General features: G+C 41.0%; 1 protein-coding gene across 9 annotated transcripts in view; it reads left to right on the top strand.

The window, feature by feature from the left end:
• Positions 1 to 17,479, top strand: part of PRKG1 (protein kinase cGMP-dependent 1) — a 924,943-nt gene that overhangs the window by 717,892 nt on the left and 189,572 nt on the right. For all 9 annotated transcript variants that reach the window (XM_045024165.1, XM_045024169.1, XM_045024166.1 and 6 more), the window contains one exon: positions 13,241 to 13,318. In XM_045024165.1, coding sequence (XP_044880100.1) covers positions 13,241 to 13,318 — 78 coding nt within the window. The remainder of the gene's footprint in view (positions 1 to 13,240; positions 13,319 to 17,479) is intronic.

Genomic DNA, 17,479 nt, shown 5'->3' with positions numbered 1-17,479 from the left:
AAGCAGCCATTTAAAGTTGTCTGAAATTGAAAGCATCCATTTAAATGATGACATTAAGTATAAGCAATTTTCTTTTTTCCTGTAAAATTAAATACAAAACAGATAAAAATGGTTCTTATGCAATATTAAGGTTGTACAGTTAAAAATCACAAAAAGACAAGAAAAAAATTGTTTCCGATAGCAAGTTTAACTTGGGGTTTATCTACATGGGTTTGGTAATGCACTCTACAGTGGTATTAATATGTTACTGATTAATTCATCCCCGTAGGCCTTGCTGGTGCACTTTAATATAGTGCTGTTTGAAACAGTACTATGTTAAAACGTACCCAGCAGGATCTAGATGGACCAATTAATAGACAAGATGTTAGTGCGCTTTAGTAGTCATACCCTGGTAGAGCGCATTACCCCATCATATAGACAAGCCTTTGGTTATATTCCTCAGACACAGTATTTTCTTCTTCTGTTTATTCCTGTTAAAATTTAGCTTAATATATTGATTTTTATGTAAGAAAATGTGTAGCATATAGCATAGGATAGGATGTGCAATGGAATCGCAGTAGAGTTGCTATTGTAAACTTACTTTTTGCATTTTCTAACTGTGTTATTTTAATTCTGCAATGTTAACACTACATTAACATTAGACTGGTTTTGCTAGTGTTGTTTTTTTGTTTGTTTTGAGTTTACTAGTGTTCTGACCTCTCATGTCCTTATGCTGCTCTTTGGAAAAAATTAAAATTATCTTAGATATGGTTCATCTAAATCAGGGTTACCAATTATTGAGGTTTTCTAAGGACAAGCCATCCAATGGCTTGAATGGCTGATCAAACCTAACCTCCCTCAGAACACAAACATAATCATTGGGATGAGTATCCAGGACCCCTCCAAAAGAGTTTTCTTTGGCAGTGCTCATAAGTACCTGGCACTATGCTGTACTATTGGGCCTCTGATGTCTGCTAGGTCAGAACTCAGTTAAAGGAAGCATTTTGGCGTGTAAGTCCATTTATTGTATTTTATATCACTATATATATAAAAAAAATAATTGGAGATATACCTATCTCCTAGAACTGGAAGGGACCTCAAAAGGTCATGGAGTCCAGCCCCCTGCCTTCACTAGCAGGGCCAATTTTTACCCCAGATCCCTAAGTGGCCCCCTCAAGGATTGAACTCACAATCCTGGGTTTAGCAGGCCAATGTTCAAACCACTGAGCTATCTCTCCCCCACAAGCAGACATTTGAAAATACTGTAACTTTCTCAACTATTTATTGTAAATAGAACAGCTTATAATAGATATGCTTGCTCAGGAACAAGAGAAAAGACTAAGGGCATGTAATTATGCTGACAGGAGAGTTCTTTCCCATTGGCAGAGACTGTCTGCACTAGAAACTACAACTGCACCGCTATAGCAATTCTGGTGAAGACTAACCCTTCTCAGAACTTGGTGGTAAAGTTTAGAGAGGTAGATATGTGCATGTGAGCTGCACAAAACTAAGGTTGAAATCCTGGGTCTGTTGAAATCAGTGGCACATTTTCCCCTACCTTCAGTACATCTAGGATTTCACCCTGAATGCTGAACAACTGAGATTATATTAATGAAAAAATTGAGAAGTAAAGAATGAATCAATACCACAAAATTCAGATCTGGATCCTAGTTCAGATTTTGAAACCATCCTTCTCTAAGTCAGAGTGTTCAAATCAGTGGTTTGAATTATGAACTCCTGACTAATGGGCTACATTTTTGAGATGAGCCTCCATAGTTGTGGACAATTTTATCCCCAGAATTAATTGTGGGTACAGAATTACAGACTCAATTAATTGTGCCAACTGCTGAAGCTGACCATTTAGATGCATAACTATCTGACTGTACCCATTTATTCACAGACAAATAATTAGTCTTCTTAATGGGTGCAGTTGCAGATTCAAAAGATTGTGTGGATACATAATTATATGTCCGCATTTTATTACAGATGCCAAATTGTGCCTGTGAGATTGGAATCCAGGTTGGAGCCTGGTTAAAAATCTGGTTATATATATGTATTAGTTTATATAAAAAGAAAAGTAGTTTCAATTTCTGAGAGGATTAATTTTAAAGCAGTGATTTGATTAGCCCCATTAATAAAGAGTGACTTCATTATAGCAACACTCAAAATAACATTTATGTGTAGCAGTGTTTTCCAGTTTTCGGGCCAGATCCTGAACACCACTTCATCTTGTTTGTGCCGCTCCAGCAGTGCAAAAGATGTTAGAAAATGGGATTAATGAGCTGGCTGGGGGTTTCTCTATCTCTATGACACCTGTTCCTGCCTCTCATACCAATATAGGAAACATGTTGTAGGTGGAAGCAGGCATAGCTGGGCAGTACCATAACTCTGGCCATTGTGCGTCAGTGGAATGGTCTCTAGGGATTCAAGACACCCCTTTCCTGATACACACACCTCATGTTTCAGCCAGGAGAGATGGTTGGCTGCACAGACAATCTGGAGCAAGCTCTTTCCATCAAGGAGCTTTGGGAGACATTTTGAAGATTGCCTCCCAGTGTTCCCTTTGGTACGATGTGACTCATCACAACCCCCAACATATGGCTGCATGATACAACCTAGCCCTCAGTTTTGCAGAGACATGTACCTTGTTGACAGCATTAAGAAATGTAGTGCAGCTGTATAAACCAACTTTCTGAGATATAGAACTGTCATTTTCTTTAAGTGATTTCTCATCCATTGTCTTTTTCTTAAAAAGCAAAAGATACTTTTAAAATTTTGCAAGTAAAGTGTTACTGATAAATATCATTAGATTAACATCTCTTTTTCTATAAACAGACAACACCCACTAACATTTTATTACTCTAAAAATCTTGAGCTTTATTTTTAATTAAAATATTTGCTTCCAGTCCAAGATCTTGCATAACAAATTGCAGACTGGACTAAATTATTTATATCCGTGTTTTATAATTAAACCATAAGTTTCATAGCAGAAATTCAGACACACTCTTAACTATACTAACAATACTGACTGAACTCCACTATATTGAGGGTGATATGTAAAGCCGTCTTCTTGAGTCTGCCTAACACATAGATGAAATCTGTGTTCAAAGATAGTAGCAGAGGATGACATCTTGTGGCAAAGGTGCTGAAAGCAAAAAGTTGCTCAGACTGGCTATAGTTCCCACATACTGAATTCTGTTCATTCTGTCTAGTGCTTGCCTTCTATGATGAGATAACTGGGTCTGTGGATGAGGGGAAAGCAGTGGACGTGTTATTCCTTGACTTTATCAAAGCTTTTGATACAGTCTCCCACAGTATTCTTGCCGGCAAGTTAAAGATGTATGGGCTGGATGAATGGACTATAAGGTGGATAGAAAGCTGGCTAGATCGTCAACGGGTAGTGATCAATGGCTTCATGTCTAGTTGGCAGCTGGTATCAAGCGGAGTGCCCCAAGGGTCGGTCCTGGGGCTGGTTTTGTTCAATATCTTCAGTAATGATCTGGAGGATGGTGTGGACTACACCCTCAGCAAGTTTGCAGATGATACTAAACTGGGAGGAGTGGTAGATATGCTGGAGGGCAGGGATAGGATACAGAGGGACCTAGACAAATTAGAGGATTGAGCCAAAATGAATCTGATGAGGTTCAACAAGGACAAGTGCAGAGTCCTGCACTTAGGATGGAAGAATCCCATGCACTGCTACAGACCAGGGACTGAATGGCTAGGCAGCAGTTCTGCAGAAAAGGACCTAGAGGTTACAGTGGATGAGAAGCTGAATATGAGTCGACAGTGTGCCCTTGTTGCCAAGAAGGCTAACGGCATTTTGGGCTGTATAAGTAGGGGCATTGCCAGCAGATCGAGGGATGTGATAATTCCCTCTATTCAACATTGGTGAGGCCTCATCTGGAGTACAGTGTCCAGTTTTAGGCCTCACACTACAAGAAGGATGTGGAAAAATTGGAAAGAGTCCAGCAGAGGGCAACAAAAATGATTAGGGGGCTGGAGCACAGGACTTATGAGGAGAGGCTGAGGGAACTGGGATTGTATAGTCTGCAGAAGAGAAGAATGAGAGGGGATTTGATAGCTGCTTTCAACTACCTGAAAGGGGGTTCCAAAGAGGATGGATCTAGACTGTTCTCAGTGGTATCAGATGACAGAACAAGGAACAATGGTCTCAAGTTGCAGTGAGGGAGGTTTAGGTTGGGTATTAGGAAAAACTTTTTCACCAGGAGGGCGATGAAGCACTGGAATGGGTTACCTAGGGAGGTGGTGGAATCTCCTTCCTTGGAGGTTTTTAAGGTCAGGCTTGACAAAGCCCTGGCTGGGATGATTTAATTGAGGATTGGTCCTGCTTTGAGCAAGGGGTTGGACTAAATGACCTCCTGAGGTCCCTTCCAACCCTGATATTCTATGATTCTATGATTCTCCTGTTAAGTTGTTATAATATCCTCTGAAATCAAGAATCTCTTTTACCAGAGGGAGACATGTTACATTCTTTTTATAATATAATGGTAAAAAGGCTAAATAAATATCTGACATTAGATAGAGCTCACTGGTCTTCGGGAATGTTTGCTAGCATGCTGTGTAGTTAAATTTGCAAAAATGTTCATTTACTTAAAATGAAGCTATTGTGTCATCACCCATTAAGATTTAAGCAGAAATGTCTTGTGCTCATGCAAATGTCAAATGTTTCCAAGAGTTTCCATATATTGATAAAAAATGATGAAAGTGAGCTCTTGGACACTGATCTTGAAAACACTTACATAAAGCAGTAGCTACAGTTATCTAATAGTGTTTGCAGGGTCAGGGCCGTGAGGTTTATGTGGATAATAGTTGACTGAGGCAAATAGTAAGAATTAAAGTATTAACTAATTTACCTGATATGGAATTTGAAAGGAAGAGAGAGATGAAGATAGAGTGTCCAACTATCAGATGGTGTAAAATAATGGAGCTATGATGACTTACTACAGTTGAGAAACTGGTCAAGAGACTTTTAAACAGCTAATGATTGGATTAGATTAACATGCTCATTTTACTTTTCCTCCTAAGAGGCCTGATTCAAACCCTACTAAAGTCAACTGAAAAATCTTCCAGTTGACTTCAATGGTGTTTGGAAAGGTCCCTAATGAATGGGAATCTGAGGTTTTTGTAATATATTCATAATATTTATTATATTCAGATGATATTTTTGTTCATTTGCCTCATAAAAATATGCTTTGAATATGGAACTTTTCTAAAGAATGTTCAATCATTGAGAAAAGTTATTAATGTGTTTTTCTTTCTTTCTGATCTGTTTCTTTTTGTAAATGTAATTCTCTAATTTACTCAGTCACTTTTAGGTTTGAGACTCATTGAAAAATGTTCAGGGACCTTGAAAGTCAAAGCTGAGTGTTCATAGCTTCTCTCGCTCTCTCTCTCTCTCTCGTGAATATGAAAAATGTTAATTATGTGCTTACAAATATCACAGCTTCAGGGTCAACTGCACCTTTGACACACCCCCCCCCCAAACTCCACCCCCCCCCACAGTTTTCCTCTGAGACAACCTCTTAAGATTTCTGGCTGCCACCCATCAATTCTCTTGGGCAGAGATCTATGTCTCTCACCCTCCAGATCAAGAGTTTAGGCTTGCAGTCCCTCTGCACCTCACTTTGGTTTCCTCAGCTGTTCTGACGGGGTCCAGCACCTGTGATTAACCTCTCTCCAGGGACTGTAACAACATACACCAGTTACCCGCCAGCCTTCACAAAGTAAACTGCATTAATTCTTAAGATAAAAGCATTACAAAGAAAACATTTCTAAAAGATGAAATAACTTATACACATGCTAAAAGCTTGCCAGAGTTCACATCAACTCCAGCCCAGGGCTCTGGTAAATGAGTCTTTCAAACCCCACAACTGGGCTTGCCCACTTGGTTACAAGTCCGTGTCAGTTTTCAGAACAGGAACAAGAACCCTGACTGTCCAGTTCACTTGTTTCTTTATACAGCTTGGACCCTTGAGCTTCAGTCTTCAGGAACAGCTATTCACCAGTTAAAGGTCCTCTCTTCCGGGCATAGCTTCAAAAGTCAGTTTTTTTGCATAACTGGAGTTGTGGAATTCACATTAACCACTTCCCAGGGATTCTCCCACTCAATAGCGATTGTCCCAGAAGTCCATGCTTGTATGACACATCTCAGTATAGTGTCTTGAACTTCTTACACTTCCCAGGACTCACATCTGTCACAAAAGGATTCAAGCGATGGACGCTACGCTACTTAAAATAAAAACCACTAACATTATAGGAGAAATCCAAAGAAGCTGAAAACTTGACTCTTTGGAGACTTTAAAGACCTTTTTCATTGTACATAAAGGGAAACTAAAAAAAAATTAAAAAATGAACAAACATTGGTCACTTTATTAGGAAGAAACATATTGTCTAATGTTTCTGTTTCTTCTTCTTTACGTATTTGTACACATGGATCTCATTCTTGGTATGCATGCATCCCATGCTCAGGAGATCAGAACTTTTTAACCAGCAGTGTCCATTAGGATTAAGTTTGCATTTTGCATGACTCACGCTACCCCTTCCAATGGTATAAAGGGCAGAGCGACCCTAACTGTCACCATTCAGTTCCTTTTTACCACCTGGGACAGTGAGACTGAACAGCCTCAGTGTCCTCTTAGCTACTGTAGACTCTCATTATATAGTTGTTAGTGTAGTTACTTTCTTTTATTTCTTATATTTTTGTTCTACCCTGTTGCTGCATGAGCATGCGTGCACACACACACACAAATAAATAAATAAAGGTAGTGTTAGACTTGTTTGCTAGCTACCCCAGTACTGGGGCAATCAACCCTAGGGAGTGAATCAAAATCTCCAGGTTTTAAAATTTGCTCATCATGTGACATGGCTATCCCCTTGAAGGATGGACACATCAGGTGTCTTTTTTTGCCTAGGGGAGGGTCATATCCCCCCCATGTGTACAGTTTGTAAATATTTTTCAAAACACACAGAGAAAGCCAGCAAGGCACATTTAAAACTGTTCCTTATGGAAAAGCCCATGAGAGGAGCATCTCTTAAGGGAAGAAACTCCTGTTCCTTCTTCAAAACTTCACTTATTTCTGAGGCTTCAGACAAGAATTCTTGGTGTTGAAGGAAATTAGTGGCAGTTGAGGTTGCTCTACCCTTATATCCTTGGGACAGGTAGTGTGAGGGTATGTAATGGCCTCAATGGACACTGCTGATTAAAAGACTGATCTCCTGTGCTTGGGATGCAGGAGCTCAAAGAGCAGGGTCTACATGTGCACAATATCTTTAAGAGCCACAATTACTTTAATATAAACCTTCTACTGTCCTCTGGGATAATCACATTTCTGCTTTAACTTCTTCTGTGTTGGGCTAAATTCTGCCACATGTGTACTGCCGGCCCCAGGTATTCCACTGAACCATCAGACCAATTTTTGTGGCAAAACACACTAAGTTATGTAGCAGTGTTAAATTATTCTATCTCAATGAGATAACCTTCATCTCCATTGTCTAATGCTTACAAAAACACACATTTGTGGTCCTTGATATGTAAAATTAGTCAGTGATTATTTTCAGCAATGACTAATTTCAACTTTTTGCTGTTTTCTTCAGATGACTTGTCTTCATGGGCCTCAGCCATCACATGATTGTCTAGGTTGCCCAGCTATGGAAGGGGAAACTTGTAGCTAACTTCAGGGGCTCATCTCCCCAGCTATCTGGGCCTTGGCCATAGGCGCTGACTCCATGGGTGCTCTGGAGCTGGAGCACCCACGGGGAAATATTAGTGGGTGCTCTGCACCCACCGGCAACCAAGCTCCCCTCACCCCCACCCCACCTCCCAGGGCAAGGGGGCTCTAGACATTTTGCCGCCCCAAGCACGGAGGGTCCGCTGGTCCCGCGGCTTCGGCAGACCTCCCGCAAGCGTGCCTGCGGCAGGTCCGCTGAAGCCGCGGGACCAGTGGACCCTCCGCAGGCAAGCCGCCGAAGGCACCCCTGCCTGCCACCCTAGCGGCGACCGGCAGAGCACCCCCCGCGGCTTGCCGCCCCAGGCACATGCTTGGAGCGCTGGTGCCTGGAGCCGCCCCTGTCCCAGCGTTTCCTGCTGCCAAACAGCGGTTTGGTGGTGCTTAGGACTTTCCAGGAGGGATGGGGGAGGAGCAGGGATGCAGCACACTCAGGGGAGGAGGCGGAGAAGAGGCGGGGCAGGGGCGGGGACTTGGGGGAAGGGGGTGGAATGGGGGCAGGGCGAGGGTGGTGCAGGGCCGGGACCAGGGGCGGGAGTGGGGTCGAGCACCCACTGGGAACAGTGGAAGTTGGTGCCTAAGGCCTTGGCTGCTGTACTGTTCTCCAGAGATCCTACCTTAACAGCCTACATTCCTAATTTCTCCTGCTCCCTGGCTAAACTGGACTCCAGTGCTGACTCCCTCCTACCTAGCTCCCGGAAGTAGTGCATCAAGCGTAATCCAATTAACTTTCTCTGTGTGGAAAGAATGGATATCATCTGCCTCCAGAGCACTATGGCCTCTTTCCCTAGACTCTCTATAGAGCACTCTGTGTCACTGGATTCCCTAGAGTTAGAAAGCGACAGGCACATACAAAGCTGGAGGTGGAGAGTGAGTGTTCACACAGTGAGTGGGAGAAGTGCTGAGTGAACCCATATGCTCTCTATAGTTTGGCCTCATAGAAATAATGTGGGGAAATACATAAATCCTGGATTTGATCCTCCAAACTCTTAGTCATACAAGTAACGCTTGATCTCACAAGTAGTTGCATTTGTCACTGGGACTACTTCAGGATTAAAGGTTATTCGCATGACTAAGGGTTTGCAGAAATTGGGCCATGTTGTTAAAAAACAGTTTTTATGTATTTACTTCCTATGTCCTGCTTTTAATAACATTTTTAATTCATTTTCTGATCAATGTGTGTCTTGGGAGTCTTCTCCCTCCTAGGAGATATACCTTAATCGCCTAAGTAACACTCAGGTTTCATAAAAATATACACAAGAGGGGGAATTAGCTCTCTTCACCGCCCTGGGTGTGCCCTCTGAAAAATATAGTTGTTGATATACTGCTACTATGGGATCCAATTTTGTTGTCTAAGTGCAGAATACTCTTTTCTGGAGTAAGGCAGGGTCTGGAAGTCAAAAACTTTGGAGTTCTAATCCTGACTGGTGGTGATTCTCTGTGGTCTTGGATAATCAGATAACCATTATGCTTCAATTTTCAAACCATAAAATGTAGATATTAATACTTATTTACATACCTCATCCTGGTGTTTTGGGGATTGTTTACTTAATGCGTGTAATGGGCTTTGAAGATAAGAAAGAATTCTATAAATGCTGAATGTTTGTTTATTTTTAAAGGCCCCCTTTCCAATTAGACTGTCTCTAAAAATTTTACTAGAGAAAACCCCTTAAAAATTAGGTCCTTTAGTGCAAGTGTACACAAATAACAATCCTAGCAGAAATGTCAGTTGGCTACGTCTCTTACCTGCGTAGCTGGTGACTAGGACATGACAACCTCATTAAACCTGCTTGTTCTCAGTCCTCTTTTTTATTTCAGTTTTAATTCAGACTTCATTGCTTCTACATGTGTTACCATTAAAACTTTCAGAACTTTATTTTCATACTCTTTCATTCAGAATATTATTTGTTTACTGTCTGTGCGTTGGTTTTCTGTAGATGAAACTGAAATGCAAATGGTAACGTAACACCTATGAACCAGCTATAAAGAGTGTTTTGTTGGTCAGTTCAAGTCATGTTGACTAATACTCCCATATACATGTGAGCAAATAGTACCATCTTTAACTTGCCTCACAAATAAAAAAGGCTAGAAAGATCATTATTAGTTCTATTCTTTATATAGCATTATAGGGGAGCCTGGCACTTTGCAGAGATTCTTGCACCAAGGAGCATACAGTCTAAATAAATGGAAAAGTAGAATTAAAAAGATGAAGCATGAGAATGAGCAGAGTTGATTATTGATAGAAAGTGGGAAATTCTGAGAAAGAGTTAGCAGATTCTTGTATAGTGTAGTGTGAAAAAGACATGGAGTCAAGAGTGAGAGGAGAAAACAAAAGAAATTATAGGGCGAGCATAGGTCTGGAGAGAGCTTGCAGATAGAAATATGGGATGAGATTAAGCAGCATGTAGAAGCATAAGTTGTAAACAACAAGATTGAAACTGATGTGGAAAGATATAAGAGGCCAGTGAATGATGGAATTCAGTGAGGGGTCAATGGTCAGGATGCAGAGAGCAAGAGCTACGGTGGCCTAGAGCCTGAAATGCTTCGAAGGTTGCAAAGAAAAATGATATAGTAAAGAAGGCAAGAGACAGTTATGTTTCAGCAGATGGGAGAGAAAGAAAGGGAGATTTTAGAGAGCCTGAAGAGACAGATTTGGTGAAAGCCTGAATGTGGGGGTAATTAATAGGGAGGAGTCAAATATGACATCTAGCTTGTGAGTCTTGATAATGGGGAGGTTGGTGCAGAGGCAGTGTGGCCGAGTGAATAGAGGATTAGGACTCAGAAGTTCTGGGTTCTATGTCCAGCTCTGCCACTGGCCTGCTGGGTGACCTTGGATAATTCACTTCACTGCTCTGTGCCTCGGTTCCCCCCATCTGTAAAATGGGAGTAATGATGCTGACCTCTTTTGTAGAGCATTTTGAAATCTATGGATGAAAACACTATGTAAGAGCTAGGCATTATTATTATTAATAATAATATATTATTATTTATTTTGTTTATTAAAAAGAAGTGAAACAAAAGAGCTTGTGAGGAAAGTTTAAGTTTAGCTTTTGTCACATTAGCTTTTAAGGTGTTTGTCAGACTTCTATGATGCACTCAGAATGGCAAGAAGAGATTGGACAGATGACAGAGAGCATAAAAACAGTGAGATTTGTTGACAATGAGGGGATAAGAGAGGGAGCATCGGAGTTTGAAGGTATATGATCAATATACAGTTGAAGGATTAGAGGCAGATAGGAGGATCACAATAAATAGGAAACATTAGGATTAAATGCAATTGTTCAGTACCCTCTGTGCTACTAGAATGTCACCTGTCACCTGAGCATTGCTCAGCAGAGAGATATTTCTTTGAGGCAAGTAAAAAGCTTTCTTTAGAAAAAATCAATCCGCTTACATGTTTAGATGTGCTGTGATTGTTCATCCCAATCACCTTTCACCACCACCTTTCAAAAGCTGAGGAAAGGTCACATCTCTCTTGGTGTTTTTGTTTAAGTCTTTCTGTTAATAGATTTAACAAGGATCCAGTGCACCAACTGCATTGTGAAGATTAGCTTCCCAACCAGAAATTCTGGAAACTTTCTGCCCAACATTTTCACTAGTGATATTCCTCAATTTTTGGGTGCCTACCTTGAGGAACCACGAAGGGGTTAGATTTTCAGAGAATAGTGCTCAGCACTTTCTAAAATTGGTCCCTTCAAGGGTTTCAAGTTGTTCATGCAAAACTTTATGAACTTAAAATCTCCATTTCAAGTCATTCCTGTGTCAGGGACCGAGAGCTCCTGAGTTTGTTCTTGCCGAGTTTCATGGATTCCACCTGAACGTTGTTGCTCTTCCAACTTTGCCAAGTGGGGGGGCAAGAAGGGAGTTCAGCTCCCAAATCCAGAGGCTCACGAGAGACTCATCAGAAGCCAGGGCCTTCGGAACAGCATCCAGAGTCATGTTTCCATGGACTTTCCCTTCCTGAAGAGTCATGAGAATTATGCAGCATTGGTGACTCAGCCTAAATTAATATCCCTTTGATTATGTTTTCTTTAGATTGTAACAGATATTTAGAAACTGGAGTTAGCTTCTGATGCTAAAATTTTCAGTTTTCTTTAGTATTTTTGTCATGATCAATTAGTGCAAACATTGTACAAACCTCTGCAGACTCAAACTAATTGCTTTTTAGGAATAAAATATCTTTGTCAATTGAGTTATTGTTTAATTAGACATGAATACTTGCCTCTACTACCACAGAGCTATTTTACTTTATATTTACTAGCTCCTAAATCAAGGGCTTCTACAACAAAGATTTTTTTCTCAGCTATATTCAGTATTTTACATGAATCCTAAAATATCCCTTTTCATGGTGGAGTGTTGTTACCTGAGTTCAAGGGAGACCAAAAGACTGAGGATGAAAATGATAGATCAACAAACTGATTTGGAAAAAAATAAGGATAGTTCCAAACATCAGCCCATTCTGAAGGTTGAGATTACTTCAAATAAATTCCTTCATCTTGAGTCAAGGTCTTTTCCATCTAAACTTCTGCTGATATACTACTTTGAGAACACAGCAGATCTGGCAGTCTTTGCTGGGACTTGCTGCAGTCTTCAAATAACACATTCACTAGACCTTACTTGTTTCAAAGGTTCATATTGCAATCTGGGGGAGCCCAAGAGGTCTGAATACAGCAGTCAGTACTGCATTCACCACAAAAGCCTGATAAGGCCACCACCATTTACTCAACCTGTTGGAAATCTAGGTCAAAATTTTAGGTGGGATACTGTAACTTGACATACCTCTGCATTTGCCTATTATTGATCTGCAGTCAATTGGTGCTACGATCACCCAACACCTCTGAAAATCATACCAGTTATTTAGAAGCCTAAATATGGATTTAGGGACTTAGCTTGGAACATTCTGGATTTTATTTATTGGTCTAAATTCACCCCTGGTATTATTACATTGATTGGTGTAATACAAAGAATTTCATCTAGCCCATGTTTTGATGCTCACTCCGACTGGATAGGACAGAACATTAGCAGTGATTTTTTCTATAAACCAGGGTCAACAAATCCAGACTAATAAATAATAAAACTGATTTTAAGTAAAAATAACTGCTAAATAAAGCCATTGATAACGAGTATAAAATAAGATGAACACCACAAACGCAAATAAAAATATTTGGAAAAGGACCACTGTTACAAGCAGTTTATTACCATATTTTTGGTTTGTACTGAATGCTCTGCTGAAAAATTCTGGTGTCTTGTTCAATTAGGATACATGGATTGAGGACCTGAGGATAAGGCATCCAGACAAAAGCTGGCACTAGCAAAATAATAAGAAAAATGGGCAAGACAAAATGATTTCTTTTTCACTGTTATATTTCTTGACGTAGGGTAATTCTTAACTCATGACAGATGTCAGGCTTGGATAAAACTCATTCAGGCTTATTGCCTCCCTAAGAATTATCTTGTGGACTGCAAACTGAGTGACAGTCTGATTTCTTTTGTTCTTGTTAATTTTTCCACAGACGCACTATGAAAATGGAGAGTACATTATCAGGCAAGGGGCTCGAGGGGACACTTTCTTTATAATCAGCAAAGGAAAGGTAAGTTGTCACCCCTTTCAAAGCAAATGTCATGTACAATGATGGTGTAACTCTGGGAATACAGTGTCAATCAATCCTTTTCTTGCAGGGCCCCAAGGGTTACAACATTTCACATTTAATTAAACTTCTTGGCACAGTGCCTGTTGGGGAGAATGACCATAAGTAAAAAAGCCACACACACACACACCAAAGGCAGATCTCACACACTGTTTTACATACTCACAATGAACACTTTTTGGTTCATGAAAACAGTTGTTAAGCCACCCTGGTTACATGACTAGCAAGATCAAGACTTTCTTTACAGCATTTCTCATATAGACATAACCTAAGACTGCCAACATGGGTGCCAGTTATGTTGGTAGGTCTTGTAACATGGATATATGCCTTCTGAGAATGAGACATAACAACTGCTATTGAGTTACATTTAGTCAGTGTGAAGTTAGGCTAGATTTGATCCAGAAATACTTTTTTATCTCTTGCTCTAAATATAATTATTATTATTTATTATTTGTATTGCTATAGCACCTATAACACTGACTGAACACTTATTTTTTTTGTTAAGATTTAAATCATGGGAACTCACAGAACTGTTAGCTGTCTTTTTACACTAAAATAAAATATATTGTATCATATTTCTATTGAGCATTTACTAAATGTGGTGCCTGCTTTGATGCTTTAGCCTCTACTCAGCAAGCTACAAGGGAGAAAATTCTTTAAACCACTTTATCGGATGCATGCAGGGTTTTAGCCCATGAAAGCTTATGCTCAAATAAATGTGTTAGTCTCTAAGGTGCCACAAGTATTCCTCGTTCTTTTTGCTGATACAGATTAACACAGCAACCACTCTGAAACCTTAAACCTTTTTGTTTTCCTTCACAATCTTGATAGCTTTAAACAGTCCTTTTTTGCCAGTTGAAAATTCCATTTTATTTGGTGTTAAGCTAGGCAAACACATTGCTCCTTACCACAGCAGGATGCAGATGTTCAAGGGAATACACTGCAATTTCCCGCTGCAGAGAATATATACTGAAAAACAGATAAAACTAAACAATAGAGGACAGATAAATTGGTTGGGTCAATCCAACCTTCTATTTACAGTTCTTATATCTGCGAAAAGTCACAGGTTAATACAGGCAATTTATTATGAAAGGCAACAAAAAAGCCCAGATATTGGGGAAGGAAAGAGAGAGTTTTATAGTTAGTTCTGACGTGACTGTCACACATACAGGGATGTCTTCTGAGAGTGCGTGTGACATTGCCAGCTCACAAGTACTGAAGCTATAACTCTGTCTTGCTCACACTCTCTCTGTCTCTGTAACCAATATTTATCACACAGCTGAAGTCAAATGTTCCCTAGAAGGAAAAAAAGCTGTATGTATTTCCTATGTGAATAAGTCAATCATTGGCAGGTTTTCTAAATGGAGTACATTATGGGGTATGCATTTATTATGAGTCCTCAGAAAGTTCCTACATGTTATCCCCCACCTCCTTCTCCTATTCCCCCCTCCCACTCACCCCCCGCCACCATATCTCTTATGATATCCTCAAGCTTTTCCGCCTTCTTCTGATCAGGAGTAACTGATCCTGGAATAATCTTTTCCTTACCTTTATGAAGAAGGAAAATCATGACACAAATGATCCCCACATGAACATTCCTCTCCAGACACCCTAGCCTAATCTGTATCGTCCTGTACTCGAAACGGGCTGCACCCCATCCTCTGTACTTGGAAGGGTTCCTAGGTCCCAGATTGACAGATTTACCTGTCAGTATACAAAACAGACTGATATTTCTGTGCAGCCAATTGTCATGGTCTGCCATTAACCGCAACGCCAGAATGTTATGGTGGTTGAGTGATATCTACATGGTGTCTAAATGTTTGGCAGACTCCCTTTTCCCTTTATTGCTTATTCTCATGTTGACTGTGAGAGCTGTTGGCAGCCAAGGCAGTTGAAATAAAACAATGCTTGTTGGAATTTGCCTCAGGTCCTTGACCAGAGACTTGAGATGGAGGCTGTTACAGGAATTCCCACTGTGCCCCTTTTTAACTAGAAGTGTGCACATCCACCCCACTACTACAGATTTCCAGGGAGGACTGTGGTGAAAGGTGATGGATGGCAGAAACTGGAGATCAGTAAATTTAATAAATAAATGCCTTTGGCAAGTATATGAAATCTCTGCTGTATATGGGAACAGTGCCATGACAACAACACAGCATGGGCCCGAGTTCCCAGAACTCAGCGCCAGAATCCTGGCACTAAAACAGTTAAATACAATGGATTGTAGTATATGGCCGTGCCTTTCACAAACGTGGCCACGCAACCTCCCAAACTGAACCCTGGGTCAGACAATTAAATAAATCAAACAAGGATCTGACTGCAGTCCACGTGCCTGGGCTTGTCCATGCTGCATGCAATTAATTGGTTTGAATATTATCAGAGAACCATTAGTTGTAAAGCTGTTTCCAATTTCTGATATTCATATAGCTCAGTGTGTCCAGCAGTGATATCTTGGGCAAAACCTGGCAGAACTGAACAAGAAAGGTCCTAAAAAATCCTTAATCCTGCCAGCCTAGCTCCTCTCACAAATTACTCCTTTGGTTTCCCACGGTATATCTACACTGCAATTAGAAACCTGCGGCTGGCCCATGCTAGCTGACTCTGGTTCGCAGGGCTTGGGCTAAAGGGCTGTTTAACTGCAGTGTAGATGTCCAGGCTCAGGCTGGAGCCCCGCCGCTAGGATCCTGCAAGATGAATAAATTGTTTACTATCAATAGTTTGCACTTTTCTGCTCACCACATGCTGATAGTCTGGCACTGTTCAGTACTTTTTCAGTCAGTATAGTGAGATTGTGTGCCATGCTGTGCTGTAGCATGCCATTTTTCCTTGAAAAATCAATGTCACAAATTTAACAGGTGCCTTTTTGGTGCCATATTATCTGGTGATTAATGTGTATCATCACTTTAAACTGTGTGGCAGCCCTGTAATCCCTTGGCATTTCTTTTCTAGGCCACACAGAGGATCACAGAGAAACAGATTGAAACATATTGAGACTTTTTTTACTTACTCAGTTTTTTTCCATCTGCTACAAACAGTTTTATCCAGTCTGTTACACTTTCCCTATCCTCATCTGATCTTTGATGACTCACTGCAAAAGTTTATTGTAGGCTGCTCATTAATGACTCAAAACCACTATGTTGAGCATCCATAACAAGAGACAGTAGAAGGCAGAGGAAATGTTTTCTTAGGTTTTCACAACAAAATTAAACTAGCAGCTTTCCATATCCCCCAAGTCAGAACTAAATTCAACTGTTTGAAATCCCCAAATGCTTTGTGAATTTGCATATGCAAAACCTGAGATTTTCAAACAATGCAAGTGGGATTTGCAAATTTGATCTAAGGGTGAAATGTTGCCATTTTCCTCTGCCCACTAAATTTATTGCACTGGATGTTGCACTTAGGCCAGCATCCTCTCAATCTGCTGTGATAGACCCAGGCCAGTTGGTAACAGCAGAGTAGTAGAAGGGAGATATACTGGCTACTGGATAAGCAGATTTCTGTTCCCTGAGTGATCAGAGCAGGGGCTGCTCCAGGCTAATGAGAACACCTGACTCCAATTAACCTGCTAAGAGTCAGGTGAGGCTGTTAAGCACCTGACTCTAATTAAGGCCCCTCTGATGCTATAAAAGGGCTCACTCCAGTCAGGCCAGGGGGAGCTAGAGGAGAGGAAGTGTGTGAGTGAGGAACTGGGAACAAGAAGTGTGCAAAGAGCTGAGAGTGAGTAGGCATACTGCTGGAGGACTGAGAAGTACAAGCATTATCAGACATCAGGAGGAAGGTCTGGTGCTGAGGACAAAGAAGGTGTTGGGAGGAGGCCATAGGGAAGTAGCCCAAGGAGTTGTAGCTGTCGTGCAACTGTACCAGGAGGCACTCTAGACAGCTGCAGTCCATGGGGCTCTGGGTTGGAACCCGGAGTAGAGGGGGGGCCTGGGTTCCCCCTAATCCTCCCAACTCCTGATCAAACACAGGAGGAATTGACCTGGACTGTGGCTTCTACCAGAGGGGAAGGTCTCTGGGCTGTTTCCTGGCCCACAGGGTGAATCTGTGAGGTGAGCAAATCCACCAATAAGTGCAGGACCCACCAAGGTAGAGGAGGAACTTTGT

This window comes from Mauremys mutica, chromosome 7, assembly GCF_020497125.1.
Source record: "Mauremys mutica isolate MM-2020 ecotype Southern chromosome 7, ASM2049712v1, whole genome shotgun sequence".
Taxonomy (NCBI): Eukaryota; Metazoa; Chordata; order Testudines; family Geoemydidae; genus Mauremys; species Mauremys mutica.
Note: the sequence above shows the minus strand (reverse complement) of the source record. Positions and strands in the feature narration are given on the sequence as shown.